We start from the raw sequence: 20,003 nt of genomic DNA, 5'->3' as shown, positions 1-20,003 counted from the left end.
ATTAATACGCAAAGAAGGATATGGATGCACTAAGGAATGGCAAGATACACTTGAAGTTCTCGAAGGCTGTAGTTACAGCAGTAGAGAATAAACCAATTAAAGGGCAATCACATAAATTGGAAAGAAAAACATACAGGGTGTCCTGAAAAGGACTCCCTGATTTCAAAATTAAATATCTCGAAAACAAAGATCGATAGAGGATTGCAGTAAACGGTATGTTTATTGTGAAAACTGTAAGAAGTTTAAACAGCAGTTTGAAATAATAGTTACAAAAGATGCTAAAAGATGGCGCTGTAATCTCCATACGTAATGCCTAGTATAAATAGTGATCCGAAGCCCAGAGCGATCAGTTCCACTATTGAAACGTGAAAGGAGGTTAGCGTACCGAAGGAAGAGATTAAAACCATGTACTCCATTGAACAACGCGTTTTTCTGGTTCTAGAGTACCACAGGTTAGAAAAGAGTCCTACGGCAACAAGGCGAAGTTTACAAGCACGATTTAATGTTCCAAAAGGACCCGATGCGAAAACCATTCCTACGCTCTTCGCATAATTTCAACGAACAAGCAGCGTAACTTATGATCTATTGGGGCATGTTGGCCGCAAGAAAACCGCAGTTACGCCTGAAAATATCGCCCCAGTTTCTGGAATTATTCAGCAAAATTCAATGTCATCCGTCCGTAGAATTGCATCTGAGACTGGTTTGAAGCGTTCCAGCACGCAGAAAATACTGAGAAAGAGCCTACACATGTTTCCATTCAAAATTCAAACGCAGCGGGCCATACCCGTACGAGCTGTGCAACAAAGAGTTGCCTTTGCTAATCAGATGCTCACAATGATTGATAATGAAGGATTTGATGTTGGCTGCATCTAGTTTACAGATGAAGCACACTTCCACCTGAATGGATACGTGAATAAGCAGAACTGGGGTTCCGAAAAGCCATATTGATGTGAAGCAAAACCCCTGTATTCTCCTAAAGTTACTGTGTGGGCTGCAATATGCAGCAGAGGCATTATTGGCCCTTTTTTCATTAGAGAAACGGTCACTGGTGCACGTTACGTTGCAATTTTGGAACACTATGTCGCCACACAGCAAGCGTTAGAGGATCGACCAGGTACTGAATGGTTTACGCAAGATGGAACCCGACCACATCGCTTTCTTGAGGAATACCTCGGGAATCGAGTCATTGCTTTGGAATATCCCAAATTTACTGGTGCAGGCATAGATTGGCCTCCATATTCGCCGGATTTGACTCCCTGTGACTTTTTTGTGGGGCACAGTGAAAGACATGGTCTACCCGAAGCATCCCGCCACGCTGGACGAGCTTGAATCTGCGATCTCTGTGGCATGTGAATCCATTTCGGTTGAGACACTACGAAATGTGATGGCGAATTTCATTCTTCGTTTGCGCCACCTCTGTAGTGCCAATGGTGAACATTTTGAAAACATTGTGATGTGATTGTTTGCAAAGATTGTTTTCATACGATTTTTTCATTTATGCTGATTTGAGCTGTACAGCGTACAGTGCCATCTGTTAGCAGCTTTTGTAACTATTATTTCAAACTGCTGTATGAACTTCTTACAGCTTTCACAATCAACATACCGTTTACTGCATTTCTCTATCGATCTTTGTTTTCGAGATATTTAATTTTGAAATCAGAGAGTCCTTTTTTGGATACCCTGTAGGTACAAAGAAGGTAACTGCGAAGAAGCCATGGGTAACAGAAGAAAGTACAAAAACGTTCAGCGAAGTTCAGGAACACAACAATTCAAGTCGTTCACGAATGAAATTAATAGGAGGTGCAGGGAAGCGAAGACGAAATAGCTACATGAAAAATGTGAAGAGGTCGAAAAAGAAATGATTGTTAGAAGGACTGATTCAGCATATAGGAAAGTGAAAATAACATTTGGTGAAATTAAAAGCAAGGGTGTTAGCATAAAGCGTGCAACGGGAATTTCACGATTAAAAGCAGAGTAGAGGGCGGATAAGTGGAAAGATTACATTGAAAGCCTCTATGAGGGGCAGATTTGTCTGGTGTGATAGAAGAAGAAACAGGAGTCGACACAGAAGACACAAGTGATCTAGTATTAGAATCACAATTTAAGAGAGCTTTGGGGGACTTAAGAACAAATAAGGCACAAAGGATAGACAATATTCCATCAGAATTTCTAAAATCATTGGGAGAAATGGCAACAAAATGACTATTCACGTTGGTGTGTAGAATGTATGAGTCTGGCGACATACCATCTGACTTTCGGGAAAATATCATCCATAAAATTGAGAAGACTTCAAGAGAGAATTACCGCAAAGTTAGCTTAAGACCTGACGCATCCAACTTGCTGACAAGAATAACTTACAGAGGACAGGAAAGAAAATTGATAATGTGCTGGATGACGATCAGTTTGGCTTTAGTAAAGGTAACGACACCAGAGAGATAATTCTGACGATATGGTTGATAGCAGAAGCAAGACTAAAGAAAAATCAACAGACTTTTATAGGAATTGTCGATCTCAAACAAGCGTTCGACAATGTAAAATGGTGCAAGATGTTCGAAATTCTGAGACAGTTGGGGTAAGTTGTAGACAGAGAAACGAGTAATGTGCAGTATGAACAAGAGACAAGAGGGAATAAATAAGAGTGGACGACCAAGAACGAGGTGCTCCTTTTAAAAAGGGTGTAAAACAGGTACGTAGTCTTTCGACCCTACTATTTAATCTGTACATCGAAGAAGCAATGAAAGAAATAAAAGAAAGATTCAGGAGTGGAATCAAAATTGAAGGTGAAAGAATATAAGTGATACGAAACTTACTGGCAGATTAAAACTGTGTACCGAGACAGGAACTCGGAACCTTTGCCTTTTGCGGGCAAGTGCTCTACCAACAGAGTACATGACGTAAAAGGCAAGGTCCCGAGTTCGAGTCTCGGTCCGGCACACAGTTTTAATTTGTCAGGAAGTTTCATATCAACGCACATTCCGCTGTAGACTGAAAATCTCATTCTGATAAGTGATACGATTTGCTGACGACATTGTTATCCTGAGTGAAAGTGTCTATCCTAGTGAAAGAGAATAAGAATTACATGATCTGCTGAATACAATGAACAATATAATGAGTACCCAATATGGACTGGGAATAAACCGAAGAACTTCGAATATATGATAAGTGGCAGGAATGAGTACAACGAGAAACTGAATATCACGATTGATGGTCACGAAGTAGATGAAGTCAATGAATTCTACTATCTAGGCAGCAAAATATCCAATGACGGACGGAGCAAGGAGGAGATCACAAGCATACTAGCACTGGCTAAAAGGGCATTCCTGGCCAAGAGAAGTCTACTAGGACTAAACAGAGGCCTTAATTTGAGGAAGAAATTTTTGAGAATGTACGTCTGGAGCACTGCATTGTGTAGCAGTGAAACATGGACTGTGGGAAAACCAGAACAGAAGGCAATCGAAGCGTTTGAGATGTGATGCTATAGAAGAATGTTGGAAATTAGGTGCCCTGATATGATAAGAAATGAGGAGATTCTGCGCAGAATGGTAGAGGAAAGGAATATGTGGAAAACATTGACATGGAGAAGGAATATGATGATAGGACATCTGTTAAGATATCATTACTTGACTTCCACGCTACTAGGGGAGTTGTAGAGGACAAAATCTGTAGTGGAAGGCAGAGATTGGAATACATGCAGCAAATAATTGAGGACATAGGTTGCAAGAGCTACTCTGGGTCGAGGAGTTTGGCACAGGGAGGGATTCGTTGCGCGGTCCTGTAACGTTCTCCTTTATACCCTCTGGTCAGCAGACTCTTCTGCTGAAGGCCTAATGTGTCAATGAGTGAGCCAATCACGTGCATATGGGAGAGATGTCGCTGCCTGTCGTGGGGACTTGCAGAAGGGGCGGTGGGTGGCAGCGGGGCAGAGCGGGGTCGGAATATCGAGTCCCATTGTCGCCTGCCTTTTCCGTCTGCTGCCTCTACCACTCTTACACAACGCTCCTGACCCGTATTTGCTGACGCCGCTACCCATGCGGAGCTTAGTTGGCAGTCTCTGTCTCAGCTGACAATATCGTCATGTGCTCACATTTCCAGTGTCTGCTTCCCGACTTTTTTTTTTTTTTTGTTAATCTCATTTTTGTTCCTTGCATTTCTTCGTGGTGGTCTTTCCGTGACACCCGTTACAGTTCATCGTTGATCCATTCGCTCTCTTTTTAATCTGATCGAAGGCGGTGAGATATCTTGCTGGCTAATCCACTGGACCTCAGCCCGGTACTTTTGTCTCTTTAAAAGCAAATATATGTCCTTCGTTAAAGCTGTGTTGTGCCACTGAAGATATGTTGTTCTAGCCGAGGCAAACGCTCCTCGTATGTCCAGAACAGCGCTGCGAAATGCGTCGCTGGGCGTTGGACGCTGTTCATTCCACACAAGCAAATGATTCTATAGACCCCAGGAGCCCGTAGCTCTAATTTTTTGCTTTCAGCAATTGAGCGTAAAATGGTTTTTATCTTGTGCTTCTCCATTATGTTGGCTATCTTGGCTGTGGGCGGCCCTGTGTACAGAGGCGCTTGATTTCTCCTTCTGGACTGTTTTCTTTCTTCATTACACACACATTAGAGCAGCCGTTCTTGAGAAAGGTTTCTTGCAGATGCTCTAACTCGCTAGGCGGACTTTTCCTTCATGCATATGGCTCACGATCTGTGTGCCAGGGTGGTGAGTGCAGATTAGCATTGTGCTGGATGGTGGCAAATAGTGGTGTTTAGGTAGAAATTGATGGTGTCTTTTTCTTTTAGATGGAATGTCCCAATATGCTGCCAGGGTTCTTCTTTACAGAAAGTCTACGAACTATTTGCATCCGTTCTACGTCGACTGTGAACCTCAAATTGTATGTTATTAGAATGGTGTAGGAATTTTTGTAGTTTCTCCTCTCCATGCAGGCGAACCACGGATGCGTGGTCCCCATATTTCAGGCACGCGGTTTCGAGAGTTATTTCATCGAAGTGTTCGATATATAGGTTTTGAAATACCTGGCACCAGAGGAGATCCATGGTGACTCCATCTGTTCAGAGAAGTTTCCAACACATTGAAAGTAGGTGGCGGTGAGCACACACCGAAACAATTTCACCGTGTCACTGTCGAAGTGACACTCTAGTAATAACATAGAATGTTCTAGTGGTACCTGTGTGACGTCAAACGTGCCTAGAAGTCAGTCAAAACCCAACCTGGCGTTGGAGTATCGGTTGCGAGCACGGCGGGTAGTAGATCGGCCAGGCACCATGATGTAAACTCGCATCGTTGTTCGGAACACATGAGGAGCGTCCAACTCGGCAAAACCGACAAGTCGGCAGTGGCAAATTACAGCATCAAAGAAGGCCGCATGTTTCTTTTGAAACAGACAAAGCTGCTGCACTGTACCAGTGGGTCCTGGAAATCAGTCACAAAGGATACAGTGGAAATATGAGTACACGACGATCTTGTGAAGTGTGACGGCGGTTACCATCTGGGTTCCTCTTGAGAGGTGGCATCAGTAAAAACACAGCAGTAGCGCCCTGATGTGAAAGCGGTGGCGGCAGCTAATGGAAGAGACAAGGAGCACCAGGACCAGGCACCCCGACCCCCTTCCACTTCTACTACCGAGTGTAACATCTCTTCCGGGAACACATGACTCGCCTGTACATTGACCCCTTGGCAGACGAGTCTGTGGCCCAGCTGCTGCAAAGGAACGAACTTTAAATGATTACGACACTTCACCTGAGGATGAAGAGTTGGCAACTGATCGAAACGTAGCCCTACGATGTGGCTGATATCCCGAGGAGATCTAATGCAGGGCATGTTGTTCTTTACGACGATATGTGTGGCAGCGTGGTGTTAGCCAGGTAGGGTCTTCACATGTCTGATGAGCTTTCTGTTCGGTGCAGCTACCCGCCCTGATCACTTCTGTTGATAGGCTAATGAGTGGAGAATAGGGTCTTGTGTACACAACGTATGGTTTCACATCCGTTTGTCTGCGAAGAAGATTTACAGGACTCGTTGAATGGACTGAACATTCCAATTGGTGTAGAATACGGATTGATAGTAAATAGAAGGAAAACGAAAGTAATGAGAAACATGTGAGAGCAGCGAGAAACTTAACACCAAGATCTGTGTTCACGAAGAAGATGAAGTTAAGGTATTCTGTTACTTAGACAGCAAAATAACCTATGACGGATGGAGCAAGGGGAATATAAAAAGCAGACTATCACTGCCAAAAATGACACTCCTGGCCAATAGATGTCTACTAGTATAAAACACAGGGCTTAATTGGAGAAAGAAATTACTGATAATGTACATTTGGAGCACAGAATTGCAGGGTAGTGAAACTTGGACTGTGGTAAAATCGGAAAAGGAGAGATTCGAAGCACTTGGGATGTGGTGATACAAAAGAATTTTGAAAATAAGGTGGACTTATAAGATAAGGAACGAGGAAGTTCTCTAGAGAATCGGCGTTCCTACAGGATGGAATCTGTGTACCCGAGGTGTCTATGTCTAGAGGAAATCTCAAATGTGATGCTGATGTAAAACGTTGCCAAGGTGAAAAGTAGGACCCAGACCAGCATTTAGCTAACTGGAAGTGGAAAATCGCCTAAAAATCACATCCAGGCTGTCCAGCTGTCCGGCTTACCAGCCCTCATCATTAGCCCGTGACAGATTCAGCACGGACTGGCCAGCTAAATTACGTGATCTGAACCTTATAGAAAATGTCGATAACTGTTTGGAACAGTGGATGAAACGTTGCAGTCATTTTCACCGAAATCTGGTAGCTCTACAGAATCTAATCATCAATGAGAATGAGTCACTTGAGGTGGACATGGAATAACGGATGATGAAACTCGTGGACACCCTTCCACGCCGAATTATCAGGGCTTTAGATGGTGACACACGGTATTAGCGTGGCATGACTATTTTTTTGTCCAGTGTGATTATTCGTACTAATTGAGACCACTGTTTGTTTTTACAGGTCTGTTCCGGGGAGTGGTCATGGAGAGTGGCGAAGCGAACGCCGTCTGGGGCGTAGAGGCCAACCCCCGAGAGAAGGCATACCGTCTGGCGGCGGCCCTCGGCTTCCAGACGCAGGACGCCAACGATGCCTCCGTAGCGGCGTTCCTCAGAGCCGCCAGCCACTCCGACCTCACCAGAGACGACAACAGGGCCCTCTCTGATTTCGTGAGTCCAACCGTATCCACGTCGTTAAGCCTAAACGTTTGTGACAGCTGCAACCACTATCAGAATAAGTTGCATTTCTAAAAACTGTTTTCAGTAGGCCTACACTGAGGTGAGGTGAGAAAAAGTCACGGTATAGTTAGGTTTATTTATACAGATAGCGGTACCATCGCGTACAGAAGGCATAAAACGGCAGTTCACTGGCGGAACTGCCTTTTGTACTCAGGTGATTCATGTGAAATGATTTCATTAACAGACTTTGAATGCGGAGTGGTAGCCAGACACATGGAACATTCCATTTCCGAAATTGTTAGGGGGTTCAGTGTCCTGAGATCGACAGTGGCAAAAGGGCGCCGAGAATACTTGCGACGCTACTCCCGGGATATCCGGCGCTTCAGATACAAAAGTGTCGACAGTAGCGAAAAAAATGCCAAAGTTCATAAATTCATGTGAAGTGTAAGAGTGGTTAATGATGCCACATTGGCACCATATTTCACCACCATACAGTCCAACGCCATCGCGGACGCGTCACATCATGGGAAGGTCGTCACACAGCCCCTCACAGAAGTCTCAGCCCTTCTCTCGACGCCTCTGCAGCGGAAGTCAGAACCGGAACTCATAGCCTTATAAACATTCGGTTTTCTTACGGGTGGACGAAGGAAATATTTAGGCCACATTGCTGATCAGAATCGACATGAAAAGGCCTCAGGCGCGAGTGAAACCAACTTTTTTTTTGTTTTTAGGCGTTCAATTCACGACGGAAATGTTTGCTCTATATATGGGGTGGAACACTAGGACACTAGGAACCATTCAACGAAATTTGAGCGTGATCTGAAACAGAAAAGGGTGTTTATAGTCTTTCATCCTTCCGTTTTCGCGTCCTCCTGTGGCATGTGCCAACGATGCCTTGAAAAGGGGGGGGGTGGCAGGGGGGGTGGCAGGGAGGGAGGGAGGGGATGCGACACGGACATGCCTGTGAATTAATCGGCAAAATGCCACAAGGAATCGAGAAAGAGGACGGAGGAAACAGCATAAATACCCTTTTCTGTTTCACATCAGGTTCAAATTTTGAACGGCTTAGTGATTCCACAGTGTAAACCAGAGCTACACTACATGCATGAGGGAAGCACTGAATCTTTCGGGGATGTCAACAGTATCAAAGGTTGTAAACAACGTCGTCCTGTTGCACTTTGGACTATACAGCGTCACTTACTATGGCGAACTATATGAAAAAGAACGCCCCAAGGAAAAGGATGGTTTCACTAACACTCTTTATGACACCGGCCATTTTATGTTGATTCTCACCAGAGGTATGTCCGAAATGTTCTCCCCGGCGACCCATAAGAAAACAGCGTGATTTCAACACTGAGTGGCGCAGTTCTGACCTCTGTAGAAAAGCGTCAAAAAGGGGGTGATACGTGGATGAGGGGATGTATATGGCAGTCCCATGGTGTGACACATCGACGGTAGCGTTGGGCAGATTTGTGGTGGAGTTAATCCACCTTACACCTCATGATCTTATGAGCTCTGAGTTTTTTCACTCGTGCCGACACCTTGTTGTGTAAAGTGTCACCGAGCCGGAAGACGATGCTGCAGGATGTCATGCTTTTGCTGCATTACGTAGGAAGGCTGTACGCACATTCGAGCCAAATTTCGATATTCTGCGTCTCATTAGGAGAAAATGCCGCGATTTCAAAACAGTGACCCTGTTTCATGATGTGGCTTATCATGTAAATTCGCGGATAGCTGGATAGGTTACTCTCATCACCGGTTCTCTCAGAACTGAGGATGGTTCATGTTGAACCGAAACCGGACATTTAAAAAAAATAATGTCATCAAGACGACGAGAGAAGCTGATATCAGCCTTACGATATATTAACCAATTTCGAATATATTTGTGTATTTGAAGTGACCAACTTAGTTGGTAGAACGTGTGTAATGAAATACTAGTGTATCCTGACATCCTATGTCTCAAGTTATGCGGAACACGTGACAAGTAATCAAATTATTTACTACTCCTTTCTCCTAAGGGAAAAAGGAGAAAAAGAGTTTTTAGGAGAGCAGCCTACGGAAAATCACCTATCACTCTCGATTTGCTTCGTTCTGATCACCCTGATGGCATGGTGTCACTGTAACGTGGCTTGGAATAGTTGTTCGATGACATAGAGACAAATGGAACTATTGATAGGCACTGCATCTGGCGTTCTATTATAGTATGTTCCATTTTCAGCGATTGTAATTTATTTTCCGAGCATAAAGTATATAGCTTGTCGGACAGCAAGACGACATTATTAACTCATAGCGTTTGCCTGAAAGTAGAGTTACACTCTAGCAAAACTTCGGTTCGGTAGTTCTGGTTCACTACATTTGGAAATTTGTGGTAAGTTCCTATGGGACCAAACTGCTAAGGTCACTGGTCCCTAGGCTTACACACCACTTAATCTAACTTTAACTTACTCTAAGCCACGTAATAAATGGTAGGATTACCGGTAGTATTGGTAGAACTGACAGGAAAGAAACATACATGACTGTAAAAGAGAGAAAATGGGAGCAGACGACTTTTCTTTGTTTTCTTATTTCTTTAGTTTTCAGTTTGCATATAATTGAAACCATACATCATTCACTGCTAGCCCTTTGTGCACTTTATATCCATACAGAATGTAAAACTGAAAATTAGTTGGTCGCGTGAATTCTGCGCTTCTGTGTGTTTCATGTTGTTATTGATAAATGCGAACATTATTGTTTACGAATACAGAAACATCTTTCATGTAAGTTCGACGAAGTACTGAAGCGATGTTTGATATATTTCTGTTAGCTATAATTATCTCATTACAGCAACTATGGTTTTTAAAGGTAATGAATCAATCAACAAGGCCAGGAGAGTGTACGTGCTAGATAGAGCAGATAAGTGGATGTCTGCATCTCACTTAGACAGTGATTTCACATCACTTAGTTCCAGTAAGATGGACGTACAGGAATTAAGGGCAAAGTTTAAGAAGATTGTAAATCGTGGTCTTCAGATTTTTGTGTTTAGAAAATGGATAAAGGATGAAAAAGACCCACCACGGTTATTCACAAAATTCGGAAGATGCTGAAGAAGAAGAGGCTGTTGCACTCTCGGTTCACAAGAGAACGCACAGTTGACGACATGCAAAATTAGTAGATACTCGTGTCACTGTAAAAATATCTATGAGCGAAGCATGCAACAACTATCGCCGTCATACCTTAACAAGAGATCTGGCAAAGAACCCTAGAAAATTCTTGTCTTACGTAAAATCGATAAGCGGCTCTAAGGCTTCCGTTCAGTCCTCTGTTGATCAGTCTGGTGTGGCAGTTGAAGGTAGCTAAACGGAAAACGAAGTTCCAAATTTCACGTTCAATAAATCATTCACACAAACGAATCGTACAAACATACCGTCATTTGACCGTCAGACAAACTCCCGTATGGACGACATAGTAATAAGCATCCCTGAAGTAGAGATACAACTAGAGATTTGAAAGCAAATAAATCACCAGGCCCGCATGGAATCACAACTCGGGCCTACAAAAAGTACTCTACGACATTGGCCCCTTACCTGGCTTGCTTTTACCACGAATCTCTCACGCAGCACAAAGTCCCAAGCGACTGGAAAATGTGCGGTCGATTGCTGTAAATAAGAAGGGTAACAGAACGGACCCGCAAAATTACAAACCAATATCCCTAACTTCGGTTTCCTGAATAATCCTTTAATAAATTCTCAGTTCGAATATAATAACCTTTCTTGAGACTGAGAAGCTTATGTCCACGAATTAGCATGGTTTTAGAAAGCATCACTTGTGGGGAAACTCAGCTTGCCCTTTTCTCATATGATATACTGCGAACTATGGATGAACCACAACAGCCAGGTTCAATATTTCTAGATTTCCGGGAAGCATTTTACACGGTGCCCAATTGCAGGCTGTGGAATAAGGTCATAGATCTGTGAGTGGCCTGAAGGCTTCTTAATTAATAGAACAAAGTGCGTTGTCCTCGACCGCGAAAGTTCGTCAGAGACAAGAGTATCGCCAGGAGTTCCCCAGGGAGGTGTGGCAGGACCGCCGTTGTTCTCTATACACATAAACGATTAGGCGGAGTAGATGGCCAGCAATCTGCGGTTGTTTGCTGATGAAGGTGTGGTGTGCGGTAAGGTGTCGAAGCTGCGTGACTATAGGAAGATACAAGACGACTTGGACAAAATTTAAAGTGGTGTGATATTTGGCAGCTAGCTCTACATGCGGAGAAATGTGAGCTAATGCGGATGAGAAGGAAGAACAAACCTGTAATGTACAGTTACTGTATTACCAGTGTCCTGGTTGAAACAGACAAGTTTTTAAATATCTGGACGTGATGTTGCAAAGCCATATGAGGTGGAACGAGCACTTGAGAACTATGGTAGGAAAGGCGAACGGTTGACTTCGGGTAATAACCCGAGTGTTTGGGATCTATATCAGATCGGATGGAAAGACATCAAAGCAATTCAGAGGCAGGCTGCTAGGTTTGTTAACTGTAGTTTCGAACAACACGTAAGTGTTACGGAGGATTTTAGGTATTTTAGGAAAGAGTGATTCATCTGTGAAGGTGACTGCATATAGGACGCTGGTGCGACCTATTTTTGAACACTGCTCGAGTGTTTGGGATCCATATCAGATCGGATGGAAAGACATCAAAGCAATTCAGAGACAGGCTGCTAGGTTTGTTAACTGTAGTTTCGAACAACACGTAAGTGTTACGGAGATGCTTAGAGAACTCAAGTCGGAATCCCTGGAGGGAAGATAATGTTCTCCCCGACGAACACTATTGAGAAATTTTGAGAACCGGCGTTTGAAGCTGACTGCCGAACGGTTTCACTGCCGCCAACGTGCGTTGCGCGTAAGGACCACGAAGATAAGATGCGAGAAATTAGGGCTCATACGGAGGCATAGAGACAGTCGTTTTTCCCTCGCTCGAATTTCGAGTGAACAGGAAAGGAAATGGTTAGTAGTAGTAGAAGATACACTACGTCACGCATCGTACGGTGGCTTGCGGAGTATCGATTTAGATGTAGATGTAGATTTACTACAACATTCCTCTGTTTCACGATACAAATCAATAATCTTAGAATGAATACGTAAATTAAACTTTGACAGTTTCAGTTTTGCTATAAATATAGTTTATTCTTAAGTAACAGAGGGTAGGATAATGATCTAGAACAAAAATGTTCCAAAGGTTAGCTAGCCCTTTATACTAGGTGCATTCAAGTTCTAAGGCCTCCGATTTTTTTTCTCCGGACTTGAAAGAGATAGAAACATGCGCATTGTTTTAAAATGAGGCCGCGTTCATTGTCAATACCTCCCAGAGATGGCAGCACCGCACGGCAGATGGAATTTTACCGCCAGCAGCGAGAATGAGAACTGTTTTAAATACTTAAAATGGCGACGTTTTCCTTACTTGAACAGCGTGCAATCATTTGTTTTCTGAATTTGCGTGGTGTGAAACCAATTGAAATTCATCGACAGTTGAAGGAGACATGTGGTGATGGAGTTATGGATGTGTCGAAAGTGCGTTCGTGGGTGCGACAGTTTAATGAAGGCAGAACATCATGTGACAACAAACCGAAACAACCTCGGGCTCGCACAAGCCGGTCTGACGACATGATCGAGAAAGTGGAGAGAATTGTTTTGGGGGATCGCTGAATGACTGTTGAACAGATCACCTCCAGAGTTGGCATTTCTGTTGGTTCTGTGGACACAATCCTGCATGACGACCTGAAAATGCGAAAAGTGTCATTCAGGTGGGTGCCACGAATGCTGACGGATGACCACATGGCTTCCCGTGTGGCATGTTGCCAAGCAACGTTGACGCCCAATGACAGCATGAATGGGACTTTCTTTTTGTCGGTTGTGACAATGGATGAGACGTGGATGCCATTTTTCAATCCAGAAACAAAGCGCCAGTCAGCTCAATGGAAGCACACAGATTCACCGCCACCAAAAAAATTTCGGGTAACCGCCAGTGCTGAAAAAATGATGGTGTCCATGTTCTGGGACAGCAAGGGCGTAATTCTTACCCGTTGCGTTCCAAAGGGCAGTACGGTAACAGGTACATCCTACGAAAATGTTTTGAAGAACAAATTCCTTCCTGCACTGCAACAAAAACGTCCGGGATGGGCTTCGCGTGTGCTGTTTCACCAAGACAACGCACCCGCACATCGAGCTAACGTTACGCAACAGTTTCTTCGTGATAACAACTTTGAAGTGATTCCTCATGCTCCCTACTCACCTGACCTGGCTCCTAGTGACTTTTGGCTTTTTCCAACAATGAAAGACACTCTCCATGGCCGCACATTCACCAGCCGTGCTCCTATTGCCTCAGAGATTTTCCAGTGGTCAAAACAGACTGCTAAAGAAGCCTTCGCCGCTGCCATGGAATCATGGCGTCAGCGTTGTGAAAAATGTGTACGTCTGCAGGGCGATTACGTCGAGAAGTAACGCCAGTTTCATCGATTTCGGGTGAGTAGTTTATTAGATAAACAAATCGGAGGCCTTAGAACTTGAATGCACCTCGTATATCCTCGCTCAGTTTATTAGACGGTTCACCGCTTCCAGTTTTTAGAGGAATCTACACACATCAATAACAGCTTTGCATCACCTCGGTTCCGAGAGTTCCGGAACCTGTACAGAAAATTGGAATACAGATTAACGTACATATCATTTCCGCCCTTTTTATTGCCCATAAAAACCACCCATTGCACGTTGTACCATCATGCAGCGAGACCGGTACCTCTGATACCCAGTAGCACGTCCTCTTGCATTGATGCATGCCTATATTCATCGTGGCATACTATCCACAAGTTTATCAAGGCACTGTTTGTCCAGATTGTCCCACTGTTCGACGGTTCCTCGGCGTAGATCCCTCAGAGTGGTTGATGGGTCACGTCGTCCATAAACAGCTCTTTTCTGTCTATTCCAGGCATGTTCGATAGGGTTCTTGTCTGAAGAACATGCTGGCCACTCTAGTAAAGTGATGTCGTTATGCTGAAGGAAGTTTCACAAGACATGCACGATGGAGGCGCGAATTGTCGTCCATGAAGACGAATGCCTCGCCAATATGCTGCCGATATGGTTGCACTATCGGTCGGAAGATGGCATTCACTTATCGTACAGCCGTTACGACGCCCTCCATGACCACCAGCGGCGTACGTTGGTCCCACATAATGCCACCCCAAAACAGCAGGGAACCTCCAACTTGCTGCACTCGCTGGACAGTGTGTCTAAGGCGTTCAGCCTGACTGGGTTGCCTCCAAACAGCTCTGCGACGATTGTCTGTTTGAAGGCTTATGCGACACTCATCGGTGAAGAGAACGTGACGCCAAATCTGAGCAGTACATTCGGCATGTTGTTGGATCCATTTATACCGCGCTGCATGGTGTCGTGGCTGCAAAGAAGGACCTCGCCATGGACGTCAGGAGTGAAATTGTGCATCATGCAGCGTGTTGCGCACGGTTTGAGTCGTTCCACGACGTCCTGTGGGTGCACGACAAGCATTATTCAACATGGTGGCGTTGCTGTCAGGGCTTCTCTGAGCCATAATCCGTAGGTAACCGTCATCCACTCCAGTAGTAACCCTTGCGCGGTCTGAGCGAGACATGTCACTGACAGTTCCTGTCCCTTTGTATCTCCTCCATATTCGAACAACATCGCATTGGTTCACCTCGAGAGGCCTGGACACTTCCTTTGTTGAGAGCTCATCCTGCCACAAATTAAGAATACGGACGCTATCGAACCGCGTTACTGACCGTCTAGACGTGGTTGAACTATAGACAACACGAACCGTGTACCTCCTTACTGGTGGAATGGGTGGAACTGATCGGCTGTTGGACCCTCCGTCTAACAGGCACCGCTCATGCATGGTTGTTTACATCTTTAGGCGGGTTTAGTAACATCTCTGAACAGTCAAATGGACTGTGTCTGTGATACAGTATCCACAGTCAACGCCTATCTTCAGGCGTTCTGAGAACTGGGGTGATACAAAGGTTATTTGATGTGTTTACTAAGACACTGATCGGATATGTAAAGAAAGACATAGTTGTCAGGTAACGCCCGATCGGTATGCTACACACTCCATGTACAGTTAATGGGTGTGTGACCTTAACTGAGGAAAACTACCGTAATGTAGGAATACTTAGGGTAGTCTACGGTAAATTTACAACCCTAGTTGTAAGTGATCAGCTTGGCTCGCTTCTTTCATACAAAATTTTAAACTGCGTGAGTATTTTTTAAGCCTTTATAAAGAGAAATTTTATACAGTAACATTTTGGAGTTGCTACTATGGTATATCTTATCGTTAGTGTGTGACTGAACACGGACAATAATGTTAGTGTGTGTAACGCACACCTTCAGTGCTTGATATTCAACTAACTGTCTTAGAACCAGACACTGATCATTTTTTGAGGTGTGTTGTATCGAAACGGACATCCACACCTAAAATTGTAAGTTATTGCTTAGCTGATATCTCGTTGGCGGCCTTTTTGTCTTCTGTACGGCAAGTCGCCAATCGTGGTTCTTATCCTAAAACGAAGAAACATTAACTGATGAAAGGATTGTGTTACTCAGGTGGCTTCCAAAGATTACTGAATGAAACTAAGTTACAGAACTTTGAAAGAATTATATTCAGCAATATTTTACGTTCCGAACTGTGTTGTGGCCTTCAGTCCAGAAACTGGTTTGATGCAGCTCTCCATGCTACTCTATCCTGTGCAAGCTTCTTCATCTCCCAGTACCTTCTTCAACCTACACCCTTTTGAATCTACTAAGTGTATTCATGCCTTGGTCTCCCTCTACGGTATTTACATTCCGCGCTTCACTCCAATGCTAAATTGATGATCCCTGGATGCCTCAGAAAGTGTCCTACCAACTCATCCATTGTTCTAGTTATGTTGTCCCATACATTCCTCATTTCCTCAGTTCTATTCAGTACCTTCTCATTAGTTACGTTATCTAGCCATCTAATCTTCAGCCATCTAATCTTCTTGTCTAAACTATTTATCGTTCATGTTTCACATCCATACACGGCTACAGTCCATAAAGTCTTCCTGACACTTAAATCTATACTCGACGTTAATAAATTTCTCTTCTTCAGGAACGCTTCCCTTGCCATTGCCAGTCTACGTTTTATATTCTCTCTACTTCGACCATCATCAGTTATTTTGCTCCCCAAACGGCAAAACTCATCAACTACTTTAAGTGTCTCATTTCTTAATCTAATTCCCTCAGCATCATCTCATTTAGTTCGACCACATTCCATTACCGTGGTTTTGCTTTTGTTGACGTCCATCTTATATCCTCCTTTCAAGACACTGTCCATGCCGTTCAAATACTCTTTCAGATCCTTTGCTGTCTCTTAAAGAATTACAATGTAGTCGGAAAACATCAAAGTTTTTAATTTTTTCTCCATGGGTCTTAATTTCTACTCCAAATTTTTCCTTTGTGTCCTTTACTGCTTGCTCAGTATACAGATTTAATAACATCAGAGACATGCTACAACTCTGTCTCACTCCCTTCGCACTCACTACTTCTCTTTCATGCCCTCGACTCTTATAACTGTCATCTGGTTTCTGTACAAATTGTAAACAACATTTCGCTCCCTGTATTTTACCTCTGCCACCTTCAGAATTTGAAAGAGATTATTCCAGTCAACATTGTCAAAAGCTTTATCTAAGTCTACAAATGCTAGAAACGTAGGTTTGTCTTTCCTTAATCTATCTTCTAAAATAAGTCGTAGCGTCAGTATAGACTCACGTGGGCCAATATTTATACAGAATCCAAAGTCATCTTCCCCGAGGTCGGCGTCTACCAGTTTTTCCATTCGTCTATAAAGAATTCGTGTTAGTATTTTGCAGCGTGACATATTGCACTGGTAGCTCGGTAGTTTTCACACATGTCAACACTTGCTTTCTTTGGGATTGAAATTAATAAGTTGTTCTTGAGGTCTGAGGGTATTTCGCCTGTCTCATACAACTTGCTCACCAGATGGCAGAGTTTTGTCAGGGCTGGCTCTCCCAAGGTTATCAGTAGTTCTAATAGAATGTTGTCTACTCCCGGGGCCTTGTTTCGACTTAGGTGTTTCAGTGCTATGTGAAACTCATCATGGAGTATCATGTCTCCCATTTCAACTTCATCTACATACCCTTCCATTTCCGGATTGTGCGGCTCCTCCCGCCGTAGGTTCGAGACCTCCCTCGAGCAGGGTTGCGTGTGTTGTTCTCAGAATAAGTTAATATACGTTAGTGTGTAAGGCTAGGGACCTATGACCTCAGCAGTTTGGTCCCTTTGGAATTCACACATATTTGATCATTTCTGAACATTTCTGCCTTCCCTTCTTTGCTTATAACTGGTTTTCCATCTGATATCTTGATACTCATGCAAGTGGTTCTCTTTTCTCCAATGGAGTCTTTAATTTTGCTGTAGGCAGTATCTGTCTTGCCCCCAGTGATATATGCCTCTACATTCTCACGTTTGTCCTCTAGCCATCCCTGCTTAGCCATTTTACACTTCCTGTCGATCTCATTTCTGAGACGTTTGTATTCATTTTTGCCTGCTTCATTTACTGCATTTTTATATTTTCTCCTTTCATCAGTTAAATTCAATATCTCTTCTGTTACCCAAGGATTTCTACGAGCCCTCGTCTTTTTACCTACTTGATTCTCTGCTGCCTTCACTATTTCATTCCTCAAAGCTACCCATTCTTCCTCTACTGTATTTCTTTCGCCCATTCCTGTCAATTGTTCCCTTATGCTCTCCCTGAAACTCTGTACAACCTCTGATTCTTTCAGTTTATCCAGGTCCCATCTCCTTAAATTCCCACCTTTTTGCAGTTTCTTCAGTTTTAATTTACAGTTCATAACCAATAGATTGTGGTCAGAGTAAACAGCCCTTGAAAATGTCTTACAATTTAAAATCTGGTTCCTAAATCTCTGTCTTACCATTATATAATCTATCTTAAGTCTTCCAGTGTCTCCAGGACTCTTCCACATATACAACCTTCTTTTATGATTCTTAAGGCAAGTGTTAGCTATGATTAAGTTATGCTCTGTGCAAAATTCCACCAGGTGGCTTCCTCTTACATTCCTTACCTCCATTCCATATTCACCTACTACTTCTCCAGCTCTTCCTTTTCCTACTATCGAATTCCAGTCCCCCATGACTATTAAATTTTCATCTCCCTTCACTATCTGAACAATTTCTTTTATCACATCACACATTTCTTCAATCTCTTCGACACCTGAGGAGATTGTTGGCATATAAACTTTTATTACTGTGGTAGGCGTTGGCTTCTTGTCTATCTTGACTACAATAATGCTTTCATTATGCTGTTCGTAGTACCTTACCCGTGCTCCTATTTTTTATTCATTATTAAACCTACTCCTGCATTAGCGCGATTTCATTTTGTATTTGTAACCATGTATTCAGTTGACCAAATCTCTTGTTCCTCCTGCCACTGAACTTCCCTAATTCCCACTATACCTAGCTTTGACCTATCCATTTCTCTTTTTAAATTTTCTAACCTACCTGCCCGTTTAAGGAATCTGACATTCCACGCTCCGAACCGTAGAACACTAGTTTTCTTTCTCCTGATAACGATATCCTCCTGAATAGTCCCCCCCGGAGATCCGAATGGTGAAGTATTTTACCTCTGAAATATTTTACCCAAGAGGACGCGATGATCATTTAACTAGTAGCACAAAATATATCTGGATTCGGTCGTTTACGAAAGACCACCAGTTCCAGTTACAGCAACTCTCCCAACAAGAGTGTCCTTACAACTATTGTTCCACCGAGAATGTACACAACGAAGAAGAACAGAGATATAACATTTAAATCAAAGACCTTATATCTTTGACGATAACGAAATCTGGTAAAGTTTACAAAATTTATAAAATTAATTTACAGAGTTTTAATTAAATGCTTCAACATTACTTCAAATATATAGAATACGAATAATTGCACATAAAATATTAAGTTTCCATGAACATTTATTTGTATGAATTGCTTACACATAACATGATATCCATAGCGTCTGGTATCGTTGGAATCTTACTGAGTCATTGACTTGGCTGCATTACAAGTGTTAACGCTTTGAAATAGTTTTTCATGCTAAATGTAAAGTGATCAAAGCATTTCCCAATATTCGACTCATATTATTTTAATATTGGCGCTAGTAACCCCACTTGACTGCTTCCGTATCGAAAACTTCATCATTACCACTCTCATTTACGATCTGGAGTGCAGCAGTGTGCCTTCAGCAGCACCCGTTGTTCCCCACAGGAGAAGCGCCACCTGAGCAGACTCGCCTTCGTGCCCGTCATTGAGCCGCAGTCGGACACCGCGGTGGTCACCGAGTCTCCAGGGGACATCCTGAGGGACGGCCGCTACAACCAGGTCGCCGTCATGACTGGCGTCACCTCTGCAGATGGAGGCGTCGTTATTCTGTGTATGTGCACAACGTATCAAACACACTGCAGCACCAGCACACAACTAGCTTGGAGCCGACTACTTACGAACGGCGTCAATTAGTACACCTCTCATGCAATCTTGTGCTTTTGTTTTGTCAAGTTCAGCAGAGCACCTGTTCTCTCTGCATTTGCTCATGTTTTCCATGCCAGGTAATCTAAATTGTTTCTGTTCATTGTCATCTGAGTTACAACTGACAGTCAGCACAAGATGCACTTAAGACCACCTGTCCAAAACGTAGATAATTCCTCATTTGAATGGATGTGGATGTTCAAATGGTTCAAATGGCTCTAAGCACT

The 20,003-nt window shown here is 43.3% G+C and overlaps 1 protein-coding gene across 1 annotated transcript in view; it reads left to right on the top strand.

Annotated features, from left to right (window-relative positions):
* Nucleotides 1-20,003, top strand: part of LOC124805729 (juvenile hormone esterase-like) — a 126,483-nt gene that overhangs the window by 57,374 nt on the left and 49,106 nt on the right. Inside the window, exons 5-6 of the mRNA XM_047266300.1 lie at nucleotides 6,995-7,200; nucleotides 19,519-19,684. Of these exons, the coding sequence (XP_047122256.1) occupies nucleotides 6,995-7,200; nucleotides 19,519-19,684 (372 nt within the window). The remainder of the gene's footprint in view (nucleotides 1-6,994; nucleotides 7,201-19,518; nucleotides 19,685-20,003) is intronic.

Source organism: Schistocerca piceifrons, chromosome 7 (genome assembly GCF_021461385.2).
Source record: "Schistocerca piceifrons isolate TAMUIC-IGC-003096 chromosome 7, iqSchPice1.1, whole genome shotgun sequence".
NCBI lineage: Eukaryota > Metazoa > Arthropoda > Insecta > Orthoptera > Acrididae > Schistocerca > Schistocerca piceifrons.
The sequence above is the reverse complement of the archived record's forward strand: the minus strand, read 5'-3'. Positions and strand labels throughout refer to the sequence as shown.